This window comes from Macrobrachium nipponense, chromosome 43 (assembly GCF_015104395.2).
Source record: "Macrobrachium nipponense isolate FS-2020 chromosome 43, ASM1510439v2, whole genome shotgun sequence".
Taxonomy (NCBI): Eukaryota; Metazoa; Arthropoda; class Malacostraca; order Decapoda; family Palaemonidae; genus Macrobrachium; species Macrobrachium nipponense.
In genome coordinates this window covers 29,150,843-29,170,224 of record NC_061104.1, presented here as the reverse complement: position 1 = coordinate 29,170,224, position 19,382 = coordinate 29,150,843, and the positions used below count along the sequence as shown (strand labels likewise).

General features: G+C 39.2%; 1 protein-coding gene across 2 annotated transcripts in view; it reads right to left on the bottom strand.

The window, feature by feature from the left end:
* LOC135213621 (geranylgeranyl transferase type-2 subunit beta-like) overlaps positions 1 to 19,382 on the bottom strand; it is a 131,156-nt gene that overhangs the window by 23,231 nt on the left and 88,543 nt on the right. For both annotated transcript variants that reach the window (XM_064247648.1, XM_064247649.1), the window contains exon 5: positions 9,183 to 9,327. In XM_064247648.1, coding sequence (XP_064103718.1) covers positions 9,183 to 9,327 — 145 coding nt within the window. The remainder of the gene's footprint in view (positions 1 to 9,182; positions 9,328 to 19,382) is intronic.

Below are 19,382 nucleotides of genomic sequence, written 5' to 3'. Positions count from 1 at the left end.
ATATATATATATATATATATATATATATATATATATATATATATATATATATATATATATATATATATACGTATATATATATATATATATATATATATATAATATATATATACGTATATATATATATATATATATATATATATATATATATATATATATATATATATATATATGTATAGTATCTTATATATATTATATATATATATATATATATATATATATATATATTTCTATGTTTATTGATTTTTCTTCTATACCCAGTAATTAATTCATTATTTTGCTTTGTAAAACGGCAGCCATATCCCTCCAAATATCAGCTGATTTGGGCGGGAAACCAAAGCTAGCTGTCCAGAGTTAAGCATTTCCTGTTAGAATGGGGGTGGGGGAGAATATAGTCTTTTGTCAGCTTTAGGGACATATCTCAAAGGGAAGGATGTAGGCAGACTGGTAGCTTCTTAGGCCTATATCTTAAGCTCTTTTTCCTGTGAACCCTCTGCTGGCTGTATGTTCTGTTTCCAGGATTTGCCCTGCTCGTGGGGGGGTTAAGCTGACCCCCAACACCCAGGCAAGACACCTGCGATCTCTCTCAGACCGCTCCAGTTCGTGACCTCGGACGGATGTCCGACCACCCGCCTTCCATTTAGGCCTATCCAAGGGGTTACTGGCGCGCCAAGAGACCCAGACCTGAGACAAAGCCAGGCCGCATTTTCTACAAAGGTCTATACTGAACATGGCATCCAGGTACGTCTTGTGAAACAGCATATTGCCAGTCCCTTACATCCTATTATCTATTTGATCCCCATTTTCCCAATTCAAACTTCTAAACCAAAAAGAACTCATCCCTTTGTTTCCTCTCACTGCCTCATGGCCGCATGCTTCCCCTTGTGTGATCGTCCCAGACAAAAGAAGTCAGTGCATACCTCAGTGAAACATTAAAGTTCCTTTGCCCCAGTGTTAGAGAACTGAATAATCGTAATGTGTGCAAGAAATCCTTTTTTCTTTTATCTTGTTTAATCTGGGATCCTTTTCCAGATTCCCTGAGTCACGTGTCAAGTCTCTCCGCCCGCAAGTGTTGCATTGCCGCAAGATATCAAAACCAGCTTTATTAGTGACTTTCATTTTGCGCCAGCTATCATTCACTTGAGAGATATTATTAGTCCATGTGGGGACCAGTTGCATTTACCTAACCTTTGGCTATTAAGCAGCCTCTTGTAAATAAATAGCTGTAAAGTGCTTAGCTGAGTTTCTGGCGACCTTTCCTCTAGAGTAAATTATCACTATAAATCCTTTTACGGTAAGTTATAGTAAATTTCCTTCATTTTCCCTCAACTATTTCTGTTTACGTATCGGAGCCTCCGTCAAGGCCGGGCTCATACGTAACAATATATATATATTATATATATATATATATATATATATATATATATATATATATATATATATATATATATATATATATATATATATATATATATATATATATATATATATATATATATATATATATATATATATATATATATATATATATATATATATATATATATATATATATATATATATATATATATATATATATATATATATATAGTGGTCCCCCCGTATTCGCGGGGGATGCGTACCAGACTCCCCCGCGAATAGTTAGAATCCGCGAATGTTTGGAACCCCTATAAAAATGCTAAAAACCGCCTATTTTGTTAGTTTAAACTTAAGAAAATCCACTAAAAAATTTCATACATGGTTCTTTTAATAGTTTTATCACAAAAAGTGCATTTTATGATGAAATTGATAACAAACACCAGGAATTTGTGGATATTTCTCATAGAAAAATACCGCGAATGCGCGAATTTTCCGCGAATAATGCAGGGAAACGTTCCCGAGAGAAATCCGCGAATGTGTGAGTCCGCGAATCCGGAGAACGCGAATACGGGGGGGTCCACTGTATATATATATATATTTTTTTTTATCATAAAAGTGTTATTTTCATACAAGTAATTTACACAATATGTAATTTTCTTTGCTGATTTCATATTGAAGGAGGTGGGAAAAATGGACTCGACTACTAACAAAATCCTCCATTATAATGGAATACATAAAATAGCTAGCATTGAAACGATGCTTGTTGTTCCTTACCTGTTGACGGGAGCTCCACAGGTAAATACTGCCTCTGGTTGGTGATCCTCTCAACTTTTAAGTCGTGGCTGTATAGGCCAGAATCGTCTCTACTAACATACAACCTTGCAGCAAAGGAGTATTCCGAATGTTGACAAGGTATTATTATACAGCTTGTGATGAAGGATACCACTGTAGGTCAGCAGGGTAAAAACAATAGCCCCTGCCCAGAGCTTAGTACCAACATACAACAAACCAGACTACGTATTTAGTCACTTATACAAAAAATACACATTACATTTATAACAACATTAAAAACATGACCATTACCCAACATTAAAACTGGTGGGCACTCCCAGTACTCGGTACCCCTAGACTCCACTAAAACTCAACACCATATTCAAGGGGAGAAAAATAAATATTTTTTAGGAAGGAACATTTCCTATACTTCCGCATCCATCACTATGCCAGCTAAGGACAATGGTCCTAAGGTATTACAATTATGCATGACAAAAACGTATTTACATTTCCAATACACTGCTTGCAGTATGGAAAAAAGGGAAAGATTGTGTCTAAAGGCTATGGAAGTAGAAACCGCCCTGGCATCGTGTGCGCTGACCTGTAATACCTGCAGATCTTCCTCCGCAATTTGGGAGTATGACTCCAAAATGAAATCTCTTAAGAAGAATGACAACGCATTCTTCGACATAGGCACCGCAGGGTTTTTACCGAGCACCTTTAAGTTATTAAACTGTCCTCTAATTTTTTCTGTACGTTGTAAGTAATACCTGAGGGCTCTCACTGGACACAAGGATCTTTCCTCTTTCTCCATACCTAAAACATCAGTAGGATTCTTAATAACAAAAGAACACACCCACAGTTGTGATGGGTTCTCGTTCTTTGCTAAAAAATCTTAAGCAAAGAAACATACTGCATCCCCTGTAGAGAAGCCTATCCTCTTATCGATAGCTTGAAGCTCGCTAATTCTCTTTGCTGTAGCGAAGCACCACCAGAAAAATCATCTTCCTAGTGAAGTCCTTTAGAGATGACGAACTAAGAGGTTTGAAGCGAGCACTCGATAACCACTACAACACCACGTCTAAATTCTAAGCAACTGAGGCCTCCTTTTCAAGACTTTGAAACATTATAAGATTTAATCAGATTCAAGAGACCTCAATTACCTGAAACATCGACATCTCTGTGTCAGAATGCAGAGCTGAACATCGTTCTACATCCTTTAATGATGGAAGTCGAGAGACTTCTAGAAGATCTCAAATAATACAGGAGAAAGTCTGCATTTGAGTGATAGTGGTTCTAGAAGATGAAACATTGTGTCTTCTGCACCAACATCTAAAAATTGACCACTTCGACTGATACACTGTATTGGAGGAGTCACATCTGCATTTAGCAATTGCCTCTGCCACAGACTTAGAAAATCCTTTTGTTCTGATAAGTCTATGGAGAGTCGAAATCCTGTTAGAGCTAGAGTGAACAAATTTTGATGGAGCCTCCTGAAGTGGGGCTGTCTGAGAAGATATGGAATTGCAGGCAGTAGTTTTGGGAGGTCTAACAGGTCTTGGAACCATGTTTTCTGTGGCCAGAAAGGAACCACTAACATCATTCTGGCATTCCAATGAGACCGGAATTCTTTAATACCTCCCTTATCATCCCGAAAGGGAGAAAAGCGTACATGTCCAGGTCGGACCAATCTAGTATCATTGCATCCGTTGCCCACGCTTGTTGATCGGGAACTGGAGAACAATAGTATAGAGGCAGGTGATGGTTCCTGGAGATGGTAAATAAGTCTACTATTGTTGGTTCCCCCATAGACTCCAAAGGGCTGAACATACTTGCTGATCCAAATAGTACATTGGATTTCCCTTGGATGAACCTTGTGATAAGTTTCGTTCTGTTCTGGTCCACCCAACAAAGAAGTTCCCTCGCTCCCTCACACAGAGAGAACGAGTGAGTTCCCCCTTGGAGCTTCATGTAAGCCAACGTCGTTGTGTTGTCTAAGTGAACTGTCACTGTGTGACTGTAAACATTCTCTGAAATGGAGAAGACCTAAGTATACCGCCTTCAGTTCTTTTAAGTTGATGTGCATTAACCTCTCCTGAGGGAACTGCTTGCCTGATACCTCCTTGGACCTGAGAAGAGCTCCCCAACCCAGATCCGATGTATTGGAAAAGACATCTAGTTCGGGGCTCAGCAGAAGGCAAGACTTCCCTTCTAATAACTTTTCTTCGGACCTCCACCGCCGCAGGTCCTCCTTAATTTGCAGAGTGATCGGAAAGAAATGTAGGTCATGCAGAATTTTCCAATCCCAACAGGCTCTGAGATAAAATTGCAGGGGCAGTGTGCTCTCTCCCCAGACTTACAAACTGCTCCAAGGAAGCTAGGGTGCCCAGAAGACTCATCCACTGAGTCGTGGAGCGTGCATTCAGAGAGAGAGGAATAGGTCTACCTTTTTCAGGCAATCCTCCACTCTATTGGTTGACAGAGAAGCCCAAAAACTCAGAGTTTATCTGAATCCCCAAATAAAGAATAGATTGAGAGGGATTCAACTGAGACTTCTTGAGGTTTAGTAATAACCTCAATTCCTAGGCCATGTTTATCGTTTCCTACAGGTCCTCCATACACCTGTCTTTCGTTGGGGAGCAAATCAACTAATCACCTAGTAAAGCAAAATTCTGATCCCTCCAGGTGTAACCATCTTGCTAGGGGGGCTAGGACTTGAGTGAATACCTGTGGGGCAGTTGAGAGACCAAAGCAGAGCGCTTGAAATTGGAACACTATTTTTGTACACAAATCTGAGAAACTTCCTTGAGTCTACATACATATGTGTATTGGGATATGAAATATGCATCCTGCATATCCAGGGATACCATCCAATCTCCCTGACAGATGGATGCAAGAACAGATTGTGCTGTTACCATACTGAATTTTGTTTTTCTACAAAATAATTCAGCACGCTCACATTAAGAACTGGTCTCCATCCTCCCGATGCCTTGGGTACAACAAAGAAGTGGTTGTAAAACCCTTCTGACTCTATGTTTCTTACTAATTCTATTGCCCTCTTTCTTTAGAGAGAAGCAAATTCTACTTCGAGGGCCCAAATCTCGCCAAACCTTTGGAGTATGCAGTCAAAGCGATGGAAGTGCTGGACAAGGGTGGTTTCTCTTTGAGGGGGGATGGTATATCCGTATCTCAACACCTTTACCATCCACTGATCTGCCCCTTTGGAATTCCATCTCTCCCAGTAGAGATGAAGCCTGGCTCCCACTGGGGCACAAAGGACTGGATCCTCACATACGTTCTGGTTGTCTTGTAGTTTTCTTGATTGCACAGGGTGTGAATCTAATCGAATCCCTGGGTCTGAGTCTCAATCTCTGTCTTTGCCCTCGAAAGGGGTGAGGTTGAAGAGGAGAGGATGATTTGGGCTGAAAGGGAGTCTGATCTTTCAGGTGTTTAGTAGAATGAGTGAGGCAAGAGGTCCTGTATTGATTTCTTGAGATGCAATCTCATTTACTGATGCCTGAGGAAAAAGATGCAGTTTGTGTAACAAGAGAGCAGACTTCTGCTGCGACATCACTCCTTTGGAATTGAAGGAAAGCCATAATTCCATGTTCTTGAGGATTCCCACAAATTAAAGGGTAGCTAACTCCTTGTGACCCATCCTAACTGCTTTGTCGGGGCAGGAGAGAAATTTGAGATCTGTCTAACAATTCTCTGGTATATCCAGGTCCTGGGCTATCTTGGCTAATGCGCCTAAGCACCAGTCAAGAAAACTAATCATCTCAAATGCTTTACATAAGCTCTTCAACAGATGATCCATTTCTTGAGCCAAAAAGAACACCTTCACCGAAGCAAGTGCAGATCTGCGACCCTTAAGTTTAAATCAGACCCGAGAAGTCTTCCTGGGAGGAGGCAGCCACTCCGGTCACATAGCACAAATATCTGCTGTGGGAAAGACAAGGAGGAGGAATACTATAGTAAACCTTCCCCTGTTCCCTCTTCTCGGAAAGCCAGTCCTCCACCTCACCAAAAGCTTTCTTCAAAGAAGAAAGAACTATCTTTGGAAGGTTAGCAGAAACCTAAGGTTCATTGCACACTTTCACAATGACTATGCGGGAGGAGTTGCTAGAAAAAACTTCCGAAAAGTGCTGTAATAAATGCTGTAACAATGAAGCATATTTAAGAGGACGTCGATTCTTGCTCTGGTTCCTCTTCGTCAGACACAATTGGGGATAAAATTGGATCTGTGAGAGGTTCCTGAGAAACCTAAGGCTTCTGAAGAAGCTTTAGAATACTATCCAATTAACTCTTTAAAGGAGCTAAAAAAAAGAAAATCCAAAATTGAAGGTTGCAGATCAACAGCCAAGTCAAAACTGTTGACAAAACCCTCATGGATTCATCAGTGTGCTTGGGAGTCATAGAAGAACCACTCAAAAATCCAATATGTTTGGAATGAACCTGCCTCTTAACAACAACTTGACGATCTGTGTCTACAGGGAACTCCAAGAACCCAGGATGCTCAGATGCTCCAGGGCGCTTCAGGGAGCTCAGGTGTTCCAAGATGCCTGGATGCTTCAGGGCACCCAGGTGCTACAGGACGCTTGGGAACTTCCATTGGTTCCGACCAGTCTGTCAGATCAGGGTGCTCTACAAAAGAGCCATCTGAAAGAGGGCACCCGGGTGAAGAGTGACGAAAATCACTAGAAGTAGAGCGTTTAGCACTCGATGAGATCTGATGAATAGACGAAGAAGAGCAGCTAGGATTCCTCTTTACCTATCAGGCAAGGAGAAACACTCAGGGCTATCCCACTTGCTGCAAGAAGGCTGTGGACTGAAGGGAGGCTCCCTCAACCTTTTGATGGGCAGCGGCGGAGATTGATCCCTGAATGAAGACCGCCTCTTCATGGGGCAAGAATCATCAGGAAAATGCCATTAGTGCCTCTTGCTTGGAGAAGTCTCCCAAACTCGACAAAAGCCATGACACTGCCAAGACACCTTTCCAGTGGTTGTCTCTCAATGCAACCTGGGATAATACAGGTTGGTCTGAGGGGGAGACCTCCCTTGGGCCTCCAGAATGCCTACTCCTGCTGATTCGCCTAGGAGAATCAGCAGGATGAACAGCCACCTCCTCCACTGGCACTTACCTTTTTTCAAATTTAGCAAATAACACTTGCAATGATGACCCCAATGTAATGGTAATTGGTCGAATTCTGGTCAAGTCGTCTTCAGGAGTGGACGACCGAGTTATTTCGACGTTGAGCAAGACTTCAGAGAAGAAACGTTCTGCTAGAGGTTTTGGGGTTCCTGCCCTTCAAGTATCAAGAGTAGACATTATTTTCTGCAATACAGAGGCAAGAAGGCGTCTACCATTAGAGTTCTCCTTTTGTGAAGCCATCGCTTCGAGTTGCAAAACTGGTCGGCAAGTACTTTCATTACCGTACTGTTCCCCCAGTTCATGCAGTGTAAGATTTTACCTTTTTTATGTAAATAGGAGACACAATTCTGCATTTATCTTTGTTAGTAAGCTTGTAAATAAGCCTTTGTTGTGTTAGTGTTTCTTTCTATATTTGTATCCCCAGTTTCAACTGTTGGTGTTGAATTCTTTTTGTTTATCACAATATCGAACCTGAAGCGGACCTCTCTCGGTTCGTAACACCCAACTGGGCCACCGTACTGATTACTAAATTCAATTATTGATCAAAATTACTTCAGAAGTGTGGGGAGCAGAAGAAGGAGTAGGTGGTCTAGGAGAATGGATTGGAGCAGGAGAAACAGGAACAACAGGAACATCTACACTACTAGATTAAGATGTTTTAGCCTGACTAGCTACTATTTTTGAGCTGGCTTTAGCAGCTGCCTTCCTCTTATGGTTTCTCTCTAATTCATTCAAGTGAGAATCTAAAGTCCTCCATTGCTGGTCACTCCAATACTTGCATTCATCACACGTCATGTTCAAATTGCATACTTGTTCTCTACAATTAGAGCAAAGGGTGTGAGAGTCATATTAAAACTTTGTCATCTAGGTATTGCAGCCTTTACTGCAATACAAGAAACTAGAAGAGCTGGTGTCAGACATGCCAAGCTAACAAATTCACAATAATAAAAATCTAAACAAACAAAACAATGCCGCAAGACTACCATAAGTGAATTTTTCACCAGGTCTGAGAAGACAAACAAAATTTTAAAACACCAAGCTGCTTTGAAGAACACAGTGTTGATGGTATTTGCGGCAGAAACAAACCGAGCTGTTAGCGTAGTTGTTCCTATTCCCTGCCATGTAAATGGGCATGGCTAGTCACTTATAGAAGCAAAAGAATCGCTACCGCGAATGAGGAAAATTCAAAGCTGCCATCGAGTAGAAACTCTTAGCTATGTAATTACAAGGTAAGTTACTTATACAAAAGTTATTTTTCATAAGATCAGTGAATGGGCTCTTGGTAACACTTATTTTATCTACAAATGTCAGCTTGACTCAAAATGTTTAGTGTTTCCCCTCTTCACCCAAGAATTTATTGACCTGGATTGTTCCTAATACTCCCAGAGTTGACATCAACCACATTGGAGACCTCTGAATAAATATGTCAAGGCTATTCATTCTTGTTGCCAGCCCAAACACTGAAACAGAACCATTCCTGAGATTCTATGATATATATAAATATGACAAAAGAGAGCTGGCGATACACATCTTAAGAAAAAAATGGATGAAAGAGGTCAAGCATAATGCAAAAACACAATATAGCAGAAACACTTTGTAATAAATATGGTACTGAATAGGAGAGCTGAGAGTTGGAAGCGAGATGTGGTAGTTTTATCCTACTTAAGGTGATTTCTCACATCTCAGTAGGCAGTAGGATTCACATTAAATGTGTATCAGCTTAGCAATCTGAACTGGACTGAAATCTATGAAAGGCAATGTATGTATATGTACTTCCTTCCACAATGAGGAATGTAAAAAAAAAAAAAAAAAAAAAACAATCACAAAAAAACTACAACTAAAGGTATACCTGTAACAAGAAAGGATGCATTGACAAATTAGGAGAGCCACTTGGTCATACCTGTAATTGAAAGAAAACCAAGACAGCAATATATTTGTCCAGCATGGCTTTCTGATCCCGGCCGAGTTCCAAACCCTCCATCAACATTTTGACATTTCATAACAAATTCTATGGCTTTGTCTATATTAACTGCATCCAGTCTTCTCTGAAAAGAAAACTGAAATAATCACACTGGTACATCAACATCACCTCCTCAATATCTGCTTTTATAGCAGCATCATTAAATTAGAAATTTTTTTAAAAGCAGGTCTATCAGAATAAACGTTTTGAGCATAAGAACCACAGTACCTTAACATCATCAAAATACTTGTGGCCTTATAATATACATGCAATACAAAGGTATTAATCATAAAATGCCTTATTCTGTGTAGAATTATCCCAGTCACACCAACCTGCTTTACATGAATGGAATACTCCTACTACTTCTGCTGGTACCATCATCCCACCTGCTCCTCATTTACCCTTATTTCATTGTGCTCCTATGATCTCAACAAAATGAGTGTAAGGGTGGAAAGGAGATGTAAAAACTTGTGATATTACAAAACAATACTTGTTTATCACAACCAATTAATCAAGAGATGCCTGAATAGAAATCTAAGAGAAAGGACAAATGGATGTGCCTTGGGAGAACATTGGTCATGCTCTAAGAAAAAAAAGAACCCAGAAGTCTCCTAGGAGAGGGGTGTCTTTTAGCTCTCATGTATAGCAAGACTAGTTCATACCCAGCAAAGGAAACAAGAATCTTTAAGCCTGACCAATAAAATCTGATACCAGCATACCAGAGAAACAGGTTATGAGGAAGAAGAGAGATGGTCCTATATACTTACTGATGAAAACTTGAAGAAAGTATACTGGCATCTCCGAGTTTCCCCTTAGAATAGAAGTCAATTCCATTTTGCTTTTAGTGCCATGGAGGGTGAGACTGCTTGAACCTTGTGGTTTCCTATCTTTAGCTGGCTACAATCATCACCATAAACACTTCAATAAGCCCTTAGCTTGACTTGACTGAACTAGAATGCTATCTTGTTCTTTGAAATTGATACATATCTTGCTAACCCAAGTGTTCAGGAATAGTCTTGATGGGGAAGGACAAAGCTCCATGATGCATCATAGGTATAACCTAAGAGAATGCGTTAGTGATAGGAATAGGTCACCCTTGGTAAAAGGAAAATCCTATCAATGTCTAACCCATAGAGAGAGTATTACTGTTCTTGAAAAGAGTGCAACTCTACCACCCTCTGTGTGGATGCCACAGCTGCTAAGGTTATCTTCATGGTCAATTCAAGGATGGGCCAAGCTAAGAGGGCTCTGGGTAGGTTCTACAGGACAAATCTAGGAAGTCTTAGGGGGTTTCTGGATAACCTCTTTAGGACTAAAACTAAGTCCCAGGTTGCAAGTATCATTGAACCAGGGAACTGTCTATGTCATTTTAGGAGGACCAAAAGATCTTTGATCTGGGGAACAGTGGCACTGAGGATAGGCATGTTCTACTGGCTACACCAAACAACATACCATGACAATTTCTCATTATTATTATAATCATATACAGAACAAGAACTCTATTCATATGGGACAAGCCCACAGCAGCCACTGAATTGAAATTCAAGCTTCAAATGAAGATGATGTTCATTTTCAAGAAGTAACAGAAGGTAATAACAAATCCAGAAAGAAGAGAACAGTTATCAGAAAAGAAAAAATAAATTAACAAATTAATAAATAAATGGATAAAAATGTAAGTAAATTAATAAAAGACAATGAAAATTGTTTTTGGGGTAATAATGCACTGCATCTTTGCTTGAACTTTTGAAGTTCCAGTTGCACAACGTCCTCAGGGAGACTTCCACTGTCCAACGGTGAGAGGAATAAAGAATCTCCGGAACTATGAAGTTTGACAGTGAGGCACATTTACTGCATATTGATGGTGCTATTTAGCACATCTGGTTGCTCTTGGCAGGAAAAGGGGATCAGGGATACTAATTGTGTATGTGAAAGATCTCTGTTAAAATAGTTTATGAAAAATTGACAGACAAGACACCATTTATCAATAAAACAAGTCATAACTGTTATGTTAGGAAACAGAAACCTACCACCACAAACCATTCTATCTAAAAGGGATAAGTCTGGCAGAAGCAGACATCCACACTGAAGAATAGTATTCTAGTAAAAAAAGGACAAATGACCTACAACAGGTTGCACTGATTTTACCACTTATAAATTTATGAGGTCTTATGTATAATACCTAACTTTTGTGTGGCATTTGCTGACACTTTCATTAGATGTTTCTCAAAAATAAGATGAGAGTTGAAAGTTATATACCAAGAATAATTAAACTTTCACTCATTCAGCATTCCCATCTACCTGAACGGGAGGATGGGGTGGAAAATCTGTACAAGATCTACTAATCAAGAGTTTTAGTTTTACAGGAGTTCAGCTTCATTTCTCATAAGTGGAAACTTTACTGCACCCAAGAGTGTTGCACCATGGAAAATGTTAATTGTAGATCTTCTGTAAGGAGTCTAGATGACAACTACCGTTTCCTCCAAAAACACTTTGTTAGTAAGCAGGATAAACGACACACATGAATGTGTAGGGCCTCCAGCATGTTATGGAACATGTATTAAGTGGGGCAGCTTCTGGAGCTTCCTTAATTAGAACAGGGACCTGAGACATTTTGCAAACCACCTGAAAAGGTGCAGGGACTTTACTTGCGGAGGCCAGGGGGTCTGGTATGCATCCCCGCGAATACGGGGGGACCACTGTACAGTGTTCCCCCCGTATTCGCGTTCTCTGGATTCGCGGATTCACACATTCGCAGATTTTTCTTTGGAACCTATCTAGAAATTATTTGCGGACGGACTCGCCCATTCGCGGAATTTTCTGACGAAAATAATCACTAATTAGTGTATTTTGATGTTTATTTTCATGACTAAATACATTTTTATGATACAAAAATGACTTACTAATTTTCAAATATTAATTTTGATTAATACTGTATTAGTAAGTTTAGTAAGTTTAAATGATATCACATAATAAAAATAATAATTCTCCTCTCTCTCTCTCTCTCTCTCTCTCTCTCTCTCTCTCTCTCGCTCTCTCTCTCTCTCTCTCTCTCTCTCTTCTCTACTACAAAGATGTATGTTTTTTTGTATGATAAATAAATGATTTACTATTTTCAAATATTAATATTAATTTATACAGCAATAATATCAATTCATTAAAGAAAATACCTTAGTGAATTAGTAAGATTTTAGCTTATAAATTTAAAAAATTATGGAAGAATGAAGGAAATCCAGTCAGATTCTTTCTCTAACTCCAGGTACTAAAACTCAGATATACGTATCAAGTTAAGTGACCGGAGGGGGAAGGAGCTGATTTGTTGCTGCCATCAAGTGCTCATGAAATTTCCACCCCCCCCCCCTCTCTCTCTCTCTCTCTCTCTCTCTCTCTCTCTCTCTCTCTCTCTCTCTCTTACTGAGATGAGAGATTTTTATGGTACATATATGCGTAATATGTCTATTAATATTTTCAAATAATAATTATAATAATAATAATAATAATAATAATAATAATAATAATAATAATAATAATAATAATAATAATAATAATAACTGTAATTACAAAAATCATATGTGAAAGTATTTTTACAAATACAACGATAATCTCTCTCTCTCTCCTCTCTCTTCTCTCTCTCTCTTAAAGCGATGTAGTTTTTTGGATGATGAGTTACTAATTTTCAAATAACAATATTAATGTAAACAGCAATAATATAAATTCATTAAAGAAAATACTAAAGTGAATTAGCAAGATTCTAGTTTATAAATAAAAAGAATTATGTAAGAATAAAAGAAAATGCATTTAACCCCGTGTCTTGTTTTTGAACACGTAGCCAGCTTGGTTGGCTAGGTTCCAACTGTCAAATCCAGTGTTGCCATCTAGGGATCATTGAAATTCTCTCTCTCTTTCTCTTTTGCTGATATGAGATCATTTCTATGGTACATGTGTATGTTTATTAATATTTTTGCATAATAATAATAATAATATAACTAATCTCAAAATTCACATGTGATAGTATTTTAAAGAAGTACAATAATCTATCCATTTCACTCTTTAAATAAGGACAACCCTCTCTCTCTCTCTCTCTCTCTCTCTCTCTTCTCTCTTCTCTCTCCTTCTCTCTCTCTCTCTCTCACGGACACGAGATACTAGCATGCGCTAGTGGTAACTCTCGCCCTCTGTTTGGGCTGGAAGTGTATGTATAAGTATATCTTTAAGGACATTACTACATTTTATGGTAAAATAATAATATACAGTACTAGTTTACAAATAATATTGCGTTTAATGAGATTAAACAGTAACAATAACATTCTCTCTCTCTCTCTCTCTCACGTATGTTTATTTGTTTTGTAGCGTAAATAAATGATTTACCTTATAACTGATTTTCAAATATTAATAAGATTAATTAAAAATAGCGATTCCCAGTCTTTTTATCCACTTGGAGGAACATGGGCGGGGGAGTAAATGAGTTTGATATACGAATTGGTGGAGGGGAGGAAGCGGAGTCTAGGAGTTTATTCTTCTCTCTCCTCATCCTTCTCCCTTCTCCTCTCCCTCCTCCCAATCGTCACCTCTCAACCCTCTTCTCCATGCCATCGTCTCTCTCTCCCTCTCTCTCTCTCTCTCTCTCTCTCTCTCTCTCCATTATTATTCTCTCTGTCTCAGAAATAATTCATAATTTCACTCTTGAGGGTCAAATATATGATGTTGCCATTCATTGGTCTCTCTCTCTCTCTCTCTATTATTTGCTGTAGGTATATATTTTTAATGGTAAAATGTTTAAGATGACTTTACAATGATATTAATATATAACCTCAAAGATTAATGCAGTAATAGGTTAGTAATTTTAGGTATATTTGAAGTAGGATGTTATTAAAGGTATACATTAACATCAGAACTTTCAAGATAGGCAGTTATAAGCATTTTTAGTGGTGGTTTTAACTATTCGCGGGTTTTAACTATTCGTGGGGGTGTCTGGTACACATCCCCCGCGAATACGGGGGGAACACTGTATATGTATACGTATATATACAGGCAGTCCCCCAAGTTACGACAGGTTCATCTTAAAACGTTTCGAGGTTAAGGTGCTTTTCACTTATATTCATCAGAAATTATTTCCAGTGTTACAACGCATGTTCCAGGGTTACGCCACCTACAACGTTCATGTGGCAGAAGAAATATGACACCAAAAATGCAAAATAATCAATATTTGTTTTTTTTATGAAAAATACAATAAGAATGCAATTTACATAGTTTTGAATGCACCCAAAGCATTAAAAGCAAGGTTTTCTTAGGATTTTTGACAGTGCTCCGGCTTACAACGATTTTCGGCTTACGAAACGTCTCAAGAACGGAACCCCCATCATAACCCAAGGACTGCCTGTATATATATATATATATATATATATATATATATATATATATATATATATATATATATATATATATATATATATACTATATATATACGTATATATATATTATTCCTCCAAGGCCTACTGCCCCCCATATTCAGCTGTGTCCCCTAGGTGCCCACCCACTGACAGACTCCTAGCTGCACCACTGTTTAGCTCGTCATAATTCTCCTCGACAGCCAACTAATTTGTGGGGAGGCTGGGTGAGGTCTACTTTAACATTAGGTAAGTATACAAATAATAAATTTTATTGTGAAAATTTATATTATTTGAGATGAATCTTACCTTCTGTTAAAGTCAGCCGATTCCCACATTAAGAAGAGAATGGTGGGTAGTGCAGCTGCAGAAAAATCCGCTCAGCCAATCGAGCTAAAGGTTTCTTACATAAAACCCAAAACATTCTTACCTGATCCAGATTCCTTTCTGGATTTCACTACCACCAGAAGTTGGATTCCATTCAGGAAGCAAGGCTCTCATACATGTGCAGCAAAGATGTTCTAGGTTTTCTAAAAGGATAACTACCTCTTCCAGGTTTAACCTATCTGATTAAGTTTTAATTGCCCCAACAGGACAGAGAAGTGTTTCCTCTTCTTCCCCACAAAGGAGGTTACATTGGAATTCTTACAGGTTTCTGAAAAAACGTAACCTTAACTTCACTCTCGACTCTAAGGCAAAAAGATAAAATGGCATTCCCTTTACAACAGCTTAAAGAAAGGTGCTTGCAATAAATTTACTCTTTTAACAGCTGACAGTGCTAAATAAAAGGTTTCATAGTAAATAATTCAGATAAAGTTTAGACCTGCGTCTAAACTCCAGAGAGATTGATAGACTGATATAGAGACGATGGGGCTTGAATCTCAACACCTTATGGTGCTGATCCTCTGCAAGATCTAAAAGTACATGAAACTATACTGAGGAAAGTATGGAATGATAACCTTGAAATTAGGCAGCGAAAAAGTCTTACCATCTCTAAGAAAGCAGAAAAACATTGATGTCTACAAGGTTCCAGGTGCTGAAAATTCCTCTAGAATGGCGCACACAGCCACACACAGACTGCTACTTTTGAAACAAGGCCATGGTTGTTTTCCACTTGATTAAGGATAGATCCTATGATACCTTGAAAAACCCAGTACTGGGAGAAGAAATTCTAGCATCTCCAAGCAGTTAAGGAGATGCACAAGTTAGTGGAAGTGCATGGAATTCTGTAGTTTGAGCTGATTTCCTCTTAACAGAAGAATATGAGAGACCTCTACCAAGAGCGCTAGAAATTCTGAAAATCATTTGCTCTGAGGCTAAAATGACTCTACAGGAGACACTGAGCAATTCCTGAACTTGAAATTGCTCAATAGTACTTAGAGTAGACACAAGGGGAAGGCCTACGAGTCTGAATCAGGAGCCAAATTTAAGGAAACATCCACTGCTCAAGCCTGAGGGCCATCAAAGAAGTGGTATTCGTCTGGGTGTTCCTGTTCATCTACATGATAGTAAGTCTACATGGGTACTACTCAAATCCCACAGCAACCTTCTGATTGGCCATTGTATCTATAGAGCCAGAATAACCAATCAGCTTCTTGCATAACGATGCCATGTGAAAGGGGGCATTTGAAACAGGCTGGACCAGCAGTCAAGTCAAGAGCAAGTCAGTTCATTAGCGGGTCTCATACAGAACAGACTGGGTCGAGACAAGTAAGGGAGCAGAGAACAACCTGTCCCCCCATGAGTCAAGAATGCTGGGACTGAGAGAGGTCGACCAGAGCCTCTTCTCCTTGACCCAGTGGGAAGGGGGAAGTTCATTCCTACTTCTGATTGCAACCAACTGAAGAGTAGAGGGATGGTGTTAAGGTGAATAGTGCAGAAGTTCCCTTAACTACCTTGACCTGTGAAGGAAGTCACGATACCTGCCTAAGGTATGGATAGGATGGCGTGATGTTAGAATCAGGAATAGCTGATAGACGTCAGATGACAGCCAGCAACCAATGAGAGACGCTAAGTGCGATGTGAAGAAGATACAAGCAAACAAATGGCGTTAGTAGCAATCGTCTGCACCGCTGCTGGCACTAATAGTTCAAGCTGCTGATCTGTGAGCAAATTGCATAGAAAATGGGAACATCACCACCGTAAGGCAAAGAGAGAGGGACAGTTACAGGATAGTGTCTTGGGACGCTATGGGAATGTGATGAGAGAATACCCTTCACACCCCCGGAGGTAGGAGACCTCGCCGAGCCTAGTAGCTGTCTCCCTACCCGCTGTCGTAATTGAAAGTTGTCACTGATAGTAATATTAATATTGAGCCCTTAGTAGTGTAATCAACTGCATGTTGTGTTAGTGAAACGCAGATAGGGAATTTGTAGAAAGTAATGTTAGAAAAAAAATAAGAGAAAAAAAAGGATGGTTCTCTTAGGCCGTGTTCTGATCACATTTAAAGTATCACAAAAGACAATGCATCCCATTTGTCCCCATCGAAGAATTGTGATTAAGATTTAAAGACAGAATTTTTAACATAAATACATTAAAGAGTTTGTCTGAGTAAAGTAGCGAGACTGATATATTTGTTGAAAGAGTAGTCAGATTTTCATTGTGAGAGAAGTATTTGTTAAATTTGATAATGAAGTGAGAACAAATTGTGTTTTATCCCTGATATAGAGATACCCTTAAGAATGTTAATTTCTCAACAAAATCATAGGATTGAGCAACTGATAATTTGACATTGTGGGATTGATCATATAAAAAAAAGAGCAATAAGAGTAGCAGACGCTCTTCCCAAAAGTACTGTAAGGCATGAGCCAAAGAGAGAGAGGAACTACGACGCATACAGTTAAATGTTTCAGTTACACCTGTGGATTAGTCACACAGAAAACAGAGGCAAGTGAGACAGCTGTTGTGTGAATATGTTGAGTGAGTGCCATGGGAGTGTGCATGTGTTGAGTGTGTGTGGGTTTGCTAGTGTGAAAGGGAGTTGAGTGACAAGTCACACTTTTCTGAAAATGCACGATATAAATTCTTCATAGAAAAAAAAGAAGAGTAACTTGTTGTACCACCGTTCCTCCCTCTTTGATAAAGCAAACCATCCACATAATTTGTAAGTGTGTGTAGGTGCCTTGCATAGCATACGAGCGTGAGTCATGAATAAATGTGTCCGTCACAAAGTGAACAGAGAATATCATAGAAACATGCTTATACACTTGTTTCATGTCAGTTGTTGCTAAGAAATTGTAGTCTAATTTTTTAAATATTTTGTTACAGTTCCAAGCATATCATGAGTGAGTCTATGTTTTTAACTTGATCATTTTTTATTGCATTATTATTTTTATTGCATTTCAAGTCATATTAAACACGTTATGGCAATGCATCTAATTTATTTAAATTTCTATTGATGTCGATTATACTATGTCCAAAATTTCATATCATTGTCAATGCTGTTTATGCTTTGTCAGAAATTTGTGATTTTCCATCGATGATATGGGAATGGGAGATTATTTTGAAAAAAAGTAATTTTTTGCGTGTAATCTTTGAATTTTTATTTTTTATTTTCTGTTTTTATTTGTTGCAGAAGGAATTCAGTAAGTTCTCTTATACTTTTACCAAATTTCTTAAGAGTAATGTTTAATTTCTGGGCTCAGTTCGTGTCGCTTCGTGAAATAATCCATTAAGTTCCTTATTTCTAGGTAAATGATATTAACATTACCAGAGAAAAAATAAAAATAGGGGGATGTCAGAGTAACTGACTCGCTCACCCTAAATAAAAAGAGGGTGTCGGTATGGTGCTGGGGCGAGTGAGACCACTACCACGAACCTCTTGTCATTTAGAATTCTCCTTCATCAAAATCCCCCTCCCTGAGAGAGCTGACACACGGCCGGCGCCAGCAACTACTACTACACAACCTCCCACGCCGACCGCAGCACCTCTCGTGGCCATCCTTTTCATTAGCGAACCTCCAGACGCATGTGTCTGCCATTGCTCTGTGTTTTTGTGCACTTTCGGATTAACTTTGCTCTCAAAATGGAACTTCAAGCTATCGCCGCAGCTAAGTTAAGTACCCCGAAAGGTTATACACTAGTTTTAGCCAGCCAGGAGCTATTTTAACCGTTTTTTAGGTCCAACAATAGTCATCCTGGTCTGGCGCTTGGCTCGCCTTGCCAGCTCGCCTCGTGTTTTGGTTAGCTACTGCGGTCTCCCGTACCGTGGTAACTATTCCTTGTGTATATATGCCTTTATCATGAGATATTTTATACGTGGTACGGAAGGTTCTACTTCCTTTCTATTGCTTTACATTGTACTATTCGGAAATCCATTGTCTGTGCCTTAGTGCCTTAGCTTAGTGTTCATGCATGCATGTTCCTTTGCCTAGGTGTTTAGGCGTGTGGGCTCTTTTATTTGTGATTTATTTTATTGCTAAATTGCTCTTTAGTCCAGTCATCCTGGCCATCGCCCTCCGTTTTACGTATCGGCAAAGGCCAGCTCCCGAGTTGTTTGCAAGTTCCCCTTCGGGGAGACTAGCCTACTTCTCCTGGACGTCCATTCTTTTTCTCCCACTTGTGATTTCCTTCTTTTCTTTTTATTACGATGTAATTATTGGGTTGCATGTTAGGGGCGATCAGTTCTACCTAGGCTATGTTTTGTTGCATTATCGCCTCGTGGTCAACCTGCGCTTGCGTCGGGCCAGCTGATCACCCTGGTCCCAGTCCCCCCCCCCCCCCCCCCCTCTCCTTCCTCCCACGTGGAGGAAGGGTT